The sequence below is a fragment of the Ailuropoda melanoleuca genome, chromosome X, assembly GCF_002007445.2.
Source record: "Ailuropoda melanoleuca isolate Jingjing chromosome X, ASM200744v2, whole genome shotgun sequence".
NCBI lineage: Eukaryota > Metazoa > Chordata > Mammalia > Carnivora > Ursidae > Ailuropoda > Ailuropoda melanoleuca.
Window position 1 is genome coordinate 35,874,528 of NC_048238.1, and position 15,541 is coordinate 35,890,068.

Genomic DNA, 15,541 nt, shown 5'->3' on the forward strand with positions numbered 1-15,541 from the left:
ACCACAAATAATATCAGTACACGGATTCAAGAGACTTAAAGAATTGAAGGCAGGACTAAGACACCGACACGCAAGCACACACTCACACACCCCACAGAGAAAACGAAAGATGAAGAAAACATTTTTTAATAACCTGTGAAATAGAGATCATCCTTAGATTAGTGACAGACTGCTACCTGAATTCTCAACATCAATGGAAGCCAGAAGACAGTGGAATGATAGCTAATGGAAAGAAAATGCCGACCTAGAATTCTCTACTCAGTGAATATCCTTCAAGGCTGAAAGGGATAGAAGGAAATTCTGAAACTAATAAAAATGGAGAGTTTGCACCCAGCAGACTGACACAGGGATAATGAATACAGATAAAACCTTAGAGATGCTGAAAGAATAATGAACAAATAAAGGACAAGTGTGGGGGTAAATCTAAACTAATAAAAGAAGTTGGAGTGATGTAAATACATGGATCTTACGTATTTATGTACACAAATATAAATACGTGAAAACAACAGCCTGTAAGTCAAAGGAGGGGCATTGCATCAAATTCATGTGTTCTACAGTGCTTGTACTATTCAGGAAGACAATCACGGTATCAATATTAGAGCATGATGCATTAGGGAGTTGTGCTGTAACTCCCGAGGTACACACTAAGATAACAGAAAAGAATACTTAAATTTCCAAATTAATAGAGAAAAACAGAATGATAAAAACATATTCAATTGACCCAAATAAGTCAGGGAAGGCAAAGAAAAGAAATACATAATAGGTGGTACAACAGAAAGTACCTAAGAATACCATAGACATAAATCAACCATCCCCAAATATCATGAAGTACAAATGTACTAAACGCTCCAATTAAAAGACAAAGATTGAGCGCCTAGAATAAAAAAAAATTATATGCCTTTAAATAAGGACACATCTAAAATCTACAGGTACAAAAAAGTTGAAACTTATGGGGCGCCTGGGTGGCTCAGTCGTTAAGCGTCTGCCTTTGGCTCAGGGCGTGATCCCGGAGTTCTGGGATTGAGCCCAGCATCAGGCTCCTCCACTGGGATCCTGCTTCCTCCTCTCCCACTCCCCCTGCCTATGTTCCCTCTCTCGCTGGCTGTCTCTCTCTCTGTCAAATAAATAAATAAAATCTTTAAAAAAAAAAAAAGGTTGAAACTTAAAAGGGAGGAAACAACCCCTAGAAAATCAAACCCAAAGTAGAAGGACGAAAATAACAACAAAGAGAAATTACTGAAATAGAACATACATATGCAGTGAAAAGGATTAACAAAGCTAAAAGTCATTGCTTAAAAGACTGATAAAACTAGCAAATATCTAGCAAGGCTGAGAAGAAAAAAGAAAAGGCACAAATTACTAAAGAATGGAGAAGATCCTACAGAGATACTATGAACCAATTTGTGCCAAAACTGTTTAAAAAGTTTCAATAAAATGTACTCATCTCTAGCAAAATACAATTCATCCAAAGTGAGAGTAATAAATAGAAAACCAAATAGTCCTATAAATATTTAAGGAATTCAATCAGAAAAGAAACCCTTCTCACAAAAAAGTCTGGCCTGAATGGGTCTATAGGTGAGTTCTACGAATCATAAAGAGAACAAAACAAGCAAAACCAGAGCACACTCCCCAACTCATTTTATGAGGTCAGCACAATCTAGATAAGAAGACCTGGCATGGACAGTATAAGAAAATTATAGTATATAATCAGAAGGGGGAATGAAGCATGAGAGACTATGGACTCTGAGAAACAAACTGAGGGCTTCAGAGGGGAGGGGGCTGGGGGAATGGGATAGACTGGTGATGGGTAGTAAGGAGGGCACGTATTGCATGGTGTACTGGGTGTTATACGCAACTAATGAATCATCGAACTTTACGTCAGAAACCAGGGATGTACTGTACGGTGACTAACATAATATAAAAAAAAGAAAGAAAATTATAGTATAATCTTTCTATAAATATAGATATAAAAAGTCTAAAACATATATACAAACAAACCAAATCTAGCAATACATAAAGGGGAATATAAGGATTATACATCACGACCGAGTTTGGTTAGCCAAAGAATCAATGAAATTCACTGCATTAACAGGTCAAAGGAGTCATATGATCATTTCAACATATACAGAAAAAAAAAAGCATTTGATAAAATTCACCATCTATTCATGCTTAGCAAACTCTAAGATCAGAAATAAAGAGAGATAACTGTCATCATTGTTCTGAATGTTTAATCCATTGTAAAGGCTAGAAAAAAAATATGTTTAAGAATGTAAAAATAAGCAAAATCCTCCTCATACACAGATGATATGATCAGGTACGCAGAAAATCCAAGTGATTCTACAGATAAATTATTGGGATTGGTACTGCTTGATGAATAGAAAGGAATATAAAGTCAATACAAGGAAGGAGGGAAAGGAAAAGGAGATGAGGGAGACAGATCTACCTTTAAAAACAAATACCTAAGAATAAATCTAACTAAAGATGTATACAACCTCTGCAGAGTAAAGCATAAAACGTTATTGACAGAAATGAAAGATCTAAATAAATGGGAAGATAGACACCATGTTCATGAATTGGAAGACTCAAAATTGTAACCATGTCAATTATTCTCAAGCTGTTATGAAGATTTGATACAATAATTGAAGGCAAAATCCCAACAGGGATGTGTGTGTGTGTGTAAACTGATAACCTGTTTCTAAAATGCATATGGAAAATGTGGAGAAGTACATCCCTCAAGAATTGGCTGAAGAAGAACAAGGTAAAAGGCCCTGATCTACTAGTTACTAGAACTTAACATAAAGCTATAGTTAAGATAACCAACATGCTCTTGGCACAATGACAGGCAAATACACTAATGGACCAGAACAGAACCTGGAAACAATCACACATGTGTAGGTGCTGGATTTATGGCAAAAGTGGTATACTGCAGAGCAGTCTTTTCAGTAATTGTGCTGAGACTGCTGAACATCCACACGGAAAGAAATGAAATTGGACTGCTACCTCACAGCGTACTCCAAATTAATTTCAGATGGATGATAAAACATAGGAGGATATCTTCATAATCTCAGAGTAGTGTATATTCCTTAAACAAGACCCCAAAACAGTAACCATAAAAGAAAAAAAATTGATAAATTAGACTGTATTAAAATTACAAACTTCTGTTAATCCAAAGGTACCATTAAAAGAATGAAGAGATACGTCATGGAGTGGCAATTAGGGAAGAGTAATCAGAACTCAAAATGAGATTCTACTACACACCAACTGGCAAAAATTAAAAATTCTGACAATGCCATGTATCAGCAAGGGTGTGCAGCATAGGCAATAAGTAATCATGAGAATAAAAGGAGGGTGCTGTTAATAAGGACTAACAACAGGTTTTTAAACAGGGGCAGTGCCAAGGAAACCAGGACTTGAATCACCTTAAGCAAATATCACTGGTAAAGGGTTGGTTTATACATCTGCTTTAGAAAATAAGCTCGGTACGATCTTGGAAAACTGAAGTTGTTAAACTTTAAAACCTACCAATTCCACTCCTAGGTTTATGCCCAGGATATATGTACAAGATTGTTCACAACAGCACTGTTCAAAATAGCCAAATCTGGAAACAACCCAAATACATAGTACCATTAAAATGAGTAGGTAAACTGTGAATGTTTGTTAACTGCAATACTATACAGCAATAAAATGAAGGAGCACAAAGCAACCTGGATCAATCTCACAGACCAAAAAAGAGTATATGCTATATGACTTCATTTAAATAAAGATTTTAAAAGACAGGTAACACTGAAATTATATTACTCAGAGATACTGTATGGATGGTATAGACATGAAAGCATGGAGGTGAAGTCGAGGTTAAAGGTAATTCTGAGAGAGGAAGGGGATTGTGTTTAAGAGTATCATAGACGGTGTTTATATTTCTTGATCTGGGTTGTAGGTATATGGTTGTGCTGTTTACAATAATTCCTTAAGCTGTATAGTTCTGTGTATGCATTTTTCTATATGTAACAGGTTGTGTGTATGTCTCTGTGTGTGTGTGTATATATATATGTATATATATAAATAAAGGTTACATCTATGTGTGATATAGGTGTTTGTATGTATTCATACACTCTTTCACCCAGTAATCCTATTTCTAAAAACTTACTTTGAGGAAAAAAAGCAATCAGGGGGTGTGAACAAGTAATTATGTACAAGATTATTATTAATCATAAGATTACTTCTAATAGGGGAAACAGTATAAATGTCCAACTATAAGGAAATCATTAACTATGGCACAGGCATATAGTTGAGATATCTTAATGCAACCATTAGACTATTGTATCTAAAAAATATTTAACGGTATAGCAAAATGCTTAAAGTCAATAAGTGAAAAGATTCGGGAAACAAAATTGCATATACGAAATGAGTGCAACTGTGATCATGAATATAAGTAGAAAAAAATGTTCTGAAATGTTCACTGTGATTAACTTTTCAAAGTGGTATGATTTTTGTCATTATAATTTTCCATAATTTCTAAATTTCTACCAAGGATGTGTATTGTAAAGATTATTTACATGAGAAACTACTTATAATTTTTATTTTTAAATGAATAAGCTTCTTTTAAATAATGGAAAAATCAACTGAATTTTCTTATTTTGTGTATATAAACTTTTTTCAAAATTATTTTCAGTGGTTGAAGATCAGCTTTTACATACAAAAAAATTTACCAGAGTGACAACTTCAAATTCATTTCTAAGATAGTAGACATCAGAATGTAGTTTGTTTTCTAATGTAGCATTCAAAGGTTAAAATTTATTCTACACTGTAGCATCTCAATCTAGGGTTTGTTTTATACAAAAATTGGGACACCTACCTTTTTCTGTTAATAGATGTCAAAATAATACAGTAATTAGAATTAAAAGTTAAAAAAATCCAAACTCCTCAATTTTCTTTATAGGTAATCATATTTTGTTTGCAGATCCAGGAGTTCATCAATTTAAAACCCTTCTATTTATCTCATTTTTAGTTTGTGCAGGGAAGAGTTAAGATAACAGGCCTAAGCTTTTGAAGGGCTTGAAAGGCCTGTCTACGGAGTTAGCTCTTGATTGGCACCTGGCAACTTGGATGGGTTCCTCCTGTCCTAACTGAAAAGCGTGGCTCACTCTGTCTAAACTGTTTGTGCAAACAATGTGATTTATCCTGAACACCTGCTTTCTCTCTGGGAGGCTGGAAGATGGTACGTGCCAGGCAGAGGGTGCCTACATGACCAGCTCCCAATAAATACCCTGGGTACTGAGTCTCTAACGAGCTTCCCTGGTTGGCAACATTTCGCTTGTGTTATCACAACCGGTTGCTGGCAGAAGACCCTTGGAAGCTTGTGCCTGGCTGCCCCTAGACTTCAACTCATATATCTTTTCTCTTTGCTGGTTTTGCTTTATAGAATCTTTGAGCTGTAATAAATCACAGTTGTGACTACAACTAGACACTGAGTCCTAGGAGTCCTCCTTAGTCAATCATCAAACCTGGGGGTGTGACTTGGGGACCCCCGACACATAGTTCTTAAAACTAATATAAAACTAAACATTTAATACACTGGTGAAGCTAGTTAAGAGAAATGTTTAATTTTTTTTAAAAACGTTTATGATAGAAGTTTTTTTCTTTCAACTAGTATTTATCAAAGGTCTTCACAGGCACCCAGCTACATCCTCTCATATATCTTACTGCATTACCTTAAGTATCGAGTTTCTGATGTTTACTAGGACCAAACGATATTTTCCAACCATTTCGTATTACCCAGCACTTAAGTAGGCATTCGATAAATATGTGCTGATGAATGAATAGCAATTTTTTTCAATACACATAAAAACAAAAAATCAAAATAGATCAGACTAGCTATAAAAATATGTATAGATCTTCATATAATTTTAAATGCCACAGTCCAGACTTTTTTTGCTTGATATCAAACAAATATACTTTCCTTTCCTTGGCAAGTTTGCTAGTAAGTCGAAATCGGTTGTATTCTATCAGCATAATTGAGTTCCACAAATATTCCCTTCCCCAAGCTTAAACACCAGACCAAAACGAAAAATTAAATTAAAAAAAAAATAAAAGAGCTATCAGTCTATCTCCTTGTGAGCTTCAAAAATACAAACCGCTAATATTATTTTAAAAGATACAAACTATTGTTTTCATGTCAGATGTATTTTAAAATCACATTTAATAACTACAAAAGTCTTCCTGTGGTATATGTAATTATTCTATAATAAGGTAATTAAAATTCCTTGGCCAGCCGATTTAGGATTTACAGCTTAACTCAAGTATCAGACACTACTAAAGACAAGCCTGGATGGGTTACTTAGAAATAAACATTTAATTTAAGTGTGTGTGTGGGGTGACACAGCACAGCCCTATTTTCAAAATTGAACCTATATGTTTAAATACGTTTCAGCAAACTACTGCAGACAAGTACAAATTTAAGCGTAATGCCAAAGCAATGGATCCCAAAGCAATGGATCTAAGTGCAAACACATGCAGATTTCTAACAAACTACTGTGCGTATTGGGGGGAAATGACAACATAGTCTCTAAATAGTAATGCCCCCACTTTAAAGGTCAATCATCTCTTGACCTCCCACTTTGGGACTTGCAGTTGTTGAAACTGAATATCTAGGGGTGGTGCCTGGGTTCAAGCTTGTTTGACAAGCTCTACTCAGGGCTTTTCAATGTTAAGTTTTGAAATCTACTGCTTTAATCTTTTCTGGCTCGAAAATTCTGCTTCTGCGAGTCTCTGTATTTGAATATGCTTTAAACTTAAAACTATTTATAATTAAATGGGTATCAACTAGTTGGAAGGGTTTTCTAACATAATAAGCAACCTGATCGGGCCATATAATTTCATGACTTTGGCTTAAGGGGAAAAAAAGGAGAGTTGGTTATACACAGTCTGTGGCGAAGGCAGATATGGATACCTATTAAGTAACTCACTGATTTCTTTTTCTGCATCAAAATTATCAGAGCAGTTTCCAAGTAGCCAAAAATAGCAAAGTCAACTGACCTTATTTAATTTGTTTCCCCTTTGTCTACTCTGTATTGGTGGCAGGTCAGAAAACTGTGGAAAGGATCCGGATGACCCATCACCTGAGCAATGAGCCCCTTACTACCAGGGAACATTATCACATCTATTGCCAGAAACATGGAACTTCATTCTGGAGCAGCTTTGTCTACGTTGCAACTGTAGAGACAATCTCTTACCTAGCCAGTAGGTGGAGGCATATACAAACTTACTGCTTTGCTCTTTGAGCCGTAGGACCTTAAATCTTATAGTAAATTGGTCTTTTGTGTATTCATTTGTTTTAAACCCAGGAGATCAAAGAGAAAACAAAAAAGTGAACAAGGACAACTGTTGAGGTGAATTTATAAAAAATGATACAAAAGAACAATGTTATATTTCTATTTTGTTTCTGGCCCTTTTGAGAAATAAGTTGTTTTAACTGTGAATTCATAATCTACTTCCAGATCCCCAGAGCTAATAAAGTAATTCTAAATTTAGAAATAGATCTCTTAAAAATTCATGTTCAATCAGGGAAAACTGAACATCAACCGAATGTGACCTAATACTAAGGAATGATTGTTGATTTTGCTAGGTATGATTATACTATTATGGATCGATACCTATCTATATCTATACATCAAGTCCTTCTTTATAAATCCAAACAGGAATCCTTACAGGTGAAATGGTATCGCTTTAGAAATCACCATGAAAAAAGAAAAGACAACAGTAAAGGACACACAGAACAAGAATGGCAAAATGTTGATAACTGTTAAAGTTCAGTGACAGGTGCACTGAGGTTGACAATATTCTCTTTTTATCTGAAATTTTCCAAAACAAAAAGTTCAGAATATTAAATTATAAAGCCACGTTCTTGTGATCTGGGTTAACACTGAGATTAGGTGACCAGTAGATATGCAACTTTAATGAAGTCTCACCTCCACATACAGCCACCAAGGAATTATTTCAATCATGACTGAATCACACAAAAACTAGCTCCATAAAATCTCATACAATTTAACAGGAGAGACTAAAACTAACTTGCTAAATCCCTGGGAAACAATACCTTCCAGTAATAGAGCGCTTCACCATTTTACAAAGTGAATTCACATCTAGTTCTGATAATCTTATTAAGATTTTAAAGGTAAAAAAACAAAACAAAACAAAACAACCCAAACCCTGAGGCTCAGAGAAGCTAAAAGACATGGCTGAGGTCACATAATCAGGTAAAGTGACAGAGCTGGGATAGTAACCAAAGTTTTATAACACCAAAGATCATCTTCTCTCTACTGTACTGTCACTTAGACCCCTTTGAAACAAATAGCAAACATGATGAAATTTAGGTGAATCTTAAAATTTTGCTTTCTGTGCTCATTACTTGAGAGTATATGGTAATGCTGTTTTTTTTCATTTTCTCAGTGAATATAAACACGGATAAAAACAGGTTTCTTGAGTAAAGAATAAAATTAAATCAGAGAAAGTTATTTAAAAAAGAATTATAACATCTTAAAATTGGAAGGTCCTCTCTAGTCTAAAATTAAACCTTTATCTTTAGCCTCCTTGGATGGGTCCAGCTTGAGCTCAAGCATTTCTAGTGAGGAACTGCATACTCTGTGAGAGAGCCGCCTTCGTTCACTGACTCAGTCTATTCGCTACAGGGGCTTTCCTCGCTTAGAGGTGGAATCTATCGGCTGCTTGTTGATTCCAGTTACAGCCCCTGACCCTACACTGAACAAACATATAATCCTCTTACATATGACACCCTTTTAAATAACTGAAGACTTCCATTATGTTCTACCATGGCCTTTGTTCTGAGGACTCTTCTTGGCGGAAAAAGAAAACCAGCGGGCTCTTGAGTAACTAAAGCTTCCCAGTCTTTTCAACAGCTCTTCCATGGTCTTCAAACTGGGACTTGGGAATCTCTGGGAGTACCCAAAGTCCTTCCAGGAGATAGGAGAATTAGGATCTTTTTAAGGCAACCAATGTCCATTTCTTCTCTTGCCATAATTTGATCTGTCTGAACACAAGTCTATGGTCTGCTGAGTTTCCTTTTACATCTCCACTCACAGGAGCCCATCTCAAAAGACAAACTGCTCACCCATCCTGAAAAACCTGCCTAGCTTCAGAGACAACTAGGGAATGCGAAGCTCCTGAGGGAGGGACCCTTGAGAGCAAAACAGAGCTTTAGAAAGAAAGAGGAGAGCCGCCTTATTTCATCCAGACAACATATGCATGGCAAAGCCTTATCTATTTTAGAATTAAAAATCAATAGTAAGACGATTGTCACAGGGATGTCTATTAACACTTTAATTTTATTTGAAAAATGAAGGGAGGCAGATTTTTCTTTGACAGAGAATGAGTCTGATTTGGCTGAGTGGCTTGACAATGATGACTAGCTCTGCCATTTAGGTCACACAGCAGACATTTGCCATAAATTGAACGAGATTAAGGTGATCTATGGTTTTGAAGAAAATATATTTAAAAGAATACACAAAACACTAAACATGATAGCCTCACAAGAGAAGTTCTTATGTATCAACTCAAAAGTATGTGAGGAGGTACACGGTTTTCAAAATTCTTTTAGCAGGTATGTCAACAAAAATTTTGAAGACTGTGACTCTAGGGCAAAATTTGTAGGCCCTTTCCCACTCTGGTTATCCCCTTCGGGAATTGTGCCAGTGTCCTGCTAACTATGAACACTCTAGGGAGAACAGGTAGTATACAATACAGTGGGAGTGTGGGCTTGGTTCTAAATACTATATACTTTTAATTAATGTAGCCAAAGGCTCCATTCAGAGCTTTTTTAAAGCTGTTGCAACAACTACCTTTCAAAACATTTACATTTTTTTCCCATAAGCAGTTACAACGAAGCTTACAGTGATCTTGCACTTATATAACTGAATGAGTGAGTTTGTATTAACTGGTCTTAAATTTCATCTTTTTTTGGTTTCAGCTCCTTTATTACAAACTTGTAAAACATTTTAAAATTTTGATCTAGATATCCAATGTATTAGCTAGCCCTCCATGTCGGGGTGGGGTGGGCAGCTTCTGACATGGCTCCCAAGCATCACCAGTATCTCCCGGTATTCACGCCCTTGTGTAATCCTTTTCCCATATGTGTGGGCTGAATCTGGGGACTTACTCCTAACTAGGGGAATATGGCAGAAGTGATGGTGTGTGATTTCGGAGGTTAGGTTACAAGACTGACTTCCATATGGAGAGGCCCAGTGACAAGGAGCCCAGGGAAGCCTAGGCCAATGGCTCACGAGGAACTAAGGCTCTCAGTCCAAGAGGCTGCTGCCAACGACCATGTGAGTGAGCGTGGAAGCAAATCCATCCCCAGTGGAGTCTTAAAATGACTCCAGTCCTGGCCAATGCCTCGATTACCACCTTGTGAGAGACCCTAATCAAAGTCATGGATTAAAATTTTGGAAAGAATAGGATGCCATCCCATAAAGCTTTATACAGTCTCTTTGGACACAATTATCCAATTAGCTAAAAACTACCCAATTATACTATCCTTAGCTCACATTTCTCCTTCTTACAGACGAAAATTCCATGACACACATGTCAAGTGGGTTATTAAAATTAAATACACTGTTATCTACAGAATTGCCTTAATATGCCAATGTGGTAATTATATCAAAATAGGAAGTCTGTTATTACTTGTTTTTAGTTGCCAGAGAGGCTTGCTACATGGAGACCTCTACTGCCATCCCACTCCTCTTCAATAAGACTCCTATGGTCAGAATTTCATATTTTGGGGCCTGCTATTCATCTGAACTCTCTCTCTGCAGCCTCTTCTCTGAAGTACACTAAAAATGAAGGTAACTAAATATGCCCACTTTTGCTTCCTTAGCCATTGTGAACCTTAAAATGAGACAATCTTTTTATTCTTGTTACTTTTTTTTAAACAGATGAGCTCACAACTAGTTACATTTTACAAGTGTTAGCATTATCCCAAACCAGCATTGCTTAAAACTTTAACCCTTAAGAAAGTAAAATGTACACTCACAATTCAAAAACCATGTAAAGCATTCCATCTGAGCTATATGTCTCCAATAACTCTACAATGTGAGGATGTTTCAGCATATGACAGATACTGGCTTCCCGCTTTAGATCTGAAAAACAAACACAGGACATACTTTGTTAGGTAAGAACAAAAGACAATCAGGGTGAATGATGAATGAATGGATGTGATCTATGGTAACATGAAGACTTCTCTAACTAAAGAGATGAAATCCCCCATTTAAGCTAAATTTAACTTTTTACCCTTTAAAATCTTTGACGATATAACTTTTTCATATTTTTGCCAGTCTAAATCAATCAATCTACCTACCTATCTATATTACAGAGTCAGCTCTTATTTTTATTTATTTAAGTAATTAAGCTCTATGCCCAGTGTGGGGATTGAACTCATGGTCCTGAGATCAAGAGTTGCATGCTCTACCAACTAAGCCAGCCAGGCACCCTAGCTCTTATTAATAAGAAATATAAATAGCACGAATACTTTCCCCAAACCCTTATAATCAAGTCTCAAAATTCATAACTCTCTCGATCTGGTAATAAATAACTTAATTTGCTGTTTTGAATTGTACCTCTTTTTCTTAGTTTTCCCTAAATTGGATAAGAATATGTTGTCTATTCTTTAGCCTAAAATCTAGCATTTACAGACGCACACCAGGGAACTTATATGGGGAAAAAAGGGCATAAAATAGTATGATTTAAACAGTAAAGGCACTGCTCCCACCCAGCATCAAAGTCAGAAATTGATTTTACATCATCTATAAAACGTATTTGATAATTCAGGACACTACTCATGGTGTTTCCTTGAAGAACAAATTCAGACAATGAAGGTAAGACTATTGTGTAAGTTACAGAAAACTATTTGGAAAATAAAACTGTTCATATCATTGTCATCATTGTACAAACACATTTTGGGCATAGATACCACTTGCCATGTCCACATGGAACAAGAGAACTAAAGCCTTCCTGTGTTAACAGTGCTGGAGTTTTACCCGTTTGCAGGTGAATAAAATCCAATGTGACATTTTTATATTTGGAAGTAGAAGGCACACAGGTAAAGAAGAACCAAGGCTGAGGATGTACTGCACTAGGCAAAGGAGATAATGTTATTTCCTCTCTGATTTATTAATTCAACTTAACCTTATCAATAAGAGCAATCACAGCAGATTGAACCACAGAAGACTTATGTAAGGGTAGAATGAGGAGAAGAAGTCAGTAAATTAGACAAAAGAGAAGCCACTGGAAAAGGAAGAATCAATAATATAACATTAAGAAAGTCAAGGGAATAGAGGGAATTAAGGCATGAATAGTTGGAGAAGGCTAAGAAAAGGCTGTAAGAGTCAGCCAGAAAAGACCATTAGCATTCTGGGCAAGATCAAGTTCTGTGGAGAGGTCAGGTTTGAAGTCGGTACGCAGGAGACAATTATGTAATAACAGATTAAAATTTATCATGTTTCTCACTGGGCTAAGTACTTAATAGAGTCATTACCCTTGCTGTGCCAACAACCCTAAGAGGTAGATACTTTACAGGTGAGGAAGCTGAGGCTTAGAAATGTGTTCAAAATCACACAGCTACCGCAATGGGTAGGTCTGAGCCCTAGCCTATTCAAGTCCAAAGTCAGCAGTCCTTCCACAATGCCATGCCAGGTTTAGACATGATCAAATTAGAAGGATCTGGCTGTAGGAGACGAATGGCAAAGTCAAAGAAGGTTTGATTTTTTCTGTTCTCGCTGCTGTTTTAAAGGGAACACGGTGTAAGTGGCAGTGATGAAACACCCATGGGATCTAGAGTCGGAAACTTGCTGCCGGGTCTGCCACTTGCCGGCCGACTGTAACCCTCTACAAACGCCTTCCTTGTTGCAGATGAAATGGGGCAGGTCAGAGGTGATGCAGGACCTGCACAGTCTACTCAATCGCCTTCAGGGGGCAGCGGTAAGATTCCCAGGAAAGAATGGCTGAGTGGGGGGACCTGGATGGCTCTCTGGGCGCAGGTCATGATCTCAGGGTCATGAGATGGTGCCCTGCATCAAGCTCTGTGCTCAGCGGGGAGTCTGCTTGAGATTTTCTTTCTCCCTCTGCCCCTCCCCCCACTTGCTCGCACCCTGTCTTTAAAATAAATAAATAAATCTTAAAAAAAAAAAAAAGAGGGGCGCCTGGGTGGCACAGCAGTTGAGCGTCTGCCTTCAGCTCAGGGCGTGATCCCGGCGTTATGGGATCGAGCCCCACATCAGGCTCCTCTGCTATGAGCCTGCTTCTTCCTCTCCCACTCCCCCTGCTTGTGTTTCCTCTCTCGCTGGCTGTCTCTATCTCTGTCAAATAAATAAATAAAATCTTTAAAAAAAAAAGAAAAAAAGAAAAGATGGGTGTGGAAGGAGTGTGCAGAACGCAGCACTGCGGGGTTGAGGGGCAGGGTGGCTCAGTGTTCGCGGGAAATGAAGAGGTCAGAGGCACATGAAAGATGGTCCCCATCTCCAAAAGTGCTTGGCAAGGTCCTGCCGGAGAGGAGAGGTGTGAATCAGGTGTGGGTTTTGTGCGGAGAAGTCATAACTGTGAGGAAGGCTTTTAACAAGTGTGCTGGAAAGCCAGGCTGAAGCCAGGAGACATAAATCACATACCTGCACAGCTTTTTTTTCTCTCCTCCTTCAAGAATGTTCTGCTTCCAGATTTTATGAAAAGCTCAGGCGTTTTATTACCCGTTTTAACGTTTATTTTTAATTTTGCCCCTTTCACGTAACTACAGTGTGTTGCAACTTCCACACTCACTTTGCCATGTGCCACATCTGTTGTACCAAGGGACTGCAAGTAAAAATGGCTGCTCTGAAGAGCCTCCCACCTGACCTGTGCATTTCTGCTTGGTATACAGCTGAACATGCTCCTGGCCTAGTCTCGCATCATCTACCCACCCTCCAAAGGAAGGCAGAATTGCTGTGGACCCTCCCATCAAAGACTAAAGCAATTTAAACATCACTGGATCTGTCATCTCAGGGACTAAAAAGCAGAGCACTGAACAGCACAAAACTAACACCACAAAAAGATATTTGAAATTATAAGGGCAATGATGCAAAAGATGGTTTACATTTAGGATAATTATGGCACCATTTCCCATAATTCAAATATCGATTAAATGGGTATTATATTAAATAGCCCAAATGGAAAATCATGGTTTGAAAAACACAAATGCATTATATAAGCATTTAAATTATGTATTCCAGGAGTATTAAATTCAGAATGCTTGTTTTTAGATGTGAATGTGAATTAAAGATATATTTATTAAGTGCTATTAATTCCTTGCGGATACAGCAAATTATCAATAGCATTTTCCTACAAATCAACTCATGAGGCAGAGTAGCAAGGAATTCAAAATAGGTGATAATGGGGGCACCTGGGTGGCTCAGTCGTTGAGCGTCTGCCTTCGGCTCAGGGCGTGATCCCGGCGTTCTGGGATCGAGCCCCACGTCAGGCTCCTCCGCTGGGAGCCTGCTTCTTCCTCTCCCACTCCCCCTGCTTGTGTTCCCTCTCTCACTGGCTGTCTCTCTGTCAAATAAATAAATAAAATCTTTAAAAAAATAGGTGATAATGATTTGAAGTTGTGATTAACTGCTGTGAGATACTAGCACAGAACATTCCTGTGAGTGCCCTGACGGAGTTACCACGGCTGTTTGAAAGAGCTACTTTGTCCCTAATAACTCGTAATTCTCTCCACTCTTCCTTGTATTTTTTTAATTTGTATTTTTTCAATTTGTTCAATTTCAATTTGTAGTGTTTGAAATTTAAAAGATTTAAAAAATAATTTCTATGTTTAGTGCCCTGATATTTAACTATGTAACTATAATAATCCCCTTATTTCCCTTTAAAAGGGGCACTGGTAATACAGAAAGTAATAGTTTTCTGACCGTAACTGGAGAAACAGACTTAAATTAAATCAGTCTGCTATATGTGAGTGCTACCACCACCACTACCAGTTTCCTAAGAACTTTGGATGTCCAACAGTAAAGCAGCTATGGCCTGCAGGAGTTGTTGACCTCTCCAGTCTGTTCCTCAAGCAAGGGAGAGTTAAGGAAACCGTTTCAGGTGGTCTCTTTTAAAAAGAAGTTTCCTGGGGTGTCTGGCTGGCTCAGTTGGCGAAGCACGTGACTGACTCTTGATCTCGGGGTCGTGAGTTCGAGCTGCACATTAGGTGTAGAGATTACTTAGAAATAACATCTTAAAAAAAAATAAAAAGAAGTTTCCTGGAAAGTATTTGTTATTCATTCTGCTACTAGTTGTTCTTGTGATAGGAGAACCCTTCACACCGTCTTGGATGCCACTTTCAGAGTACCACAATTCTGCAACAAGTTAATGTGACCATGGGTCAAAACTAATTTGGGTATTTACAAATAGGATTGAAGAAACGATTTCTGACATTCTTAGTATTAGAGTAGCAATCTTGACTTCAATATCCGAACTTAAAAGGATCTAAATTTAAGAGTTAGCTTGCACAGAGCTATTT

At 37.5% G+C, this 15,541-nt stretch overlaps 1 protein-coding gene across 13 annotated transcripts in view; it reads right to left on the reverse strand.

Moving 5' to 3' along the window:
• CASK (calcium/calmodulin dependent serine protein kinase) overlaps window positions 1-15,541 on the reverse strand; it is a 350,328-nt gene that overhangs the window by 214,852 nt on the left and 119,935 nt on the right. For all 13 annotated transcript variants that reach the window (XM_019804579.2, XM_019804606.2, XM_019804597.2 and 10 more), the window contains exon 3: window positions 11,042-11,147. In XM_019804579.2, coding sequence (XP_019660138.1) covers window positions 11,042-11,147 — 106 coding nt within the window. The remainder of the gene's footprint in view (window positions 1-11,041; window positions 11,148-15,541) is intronic.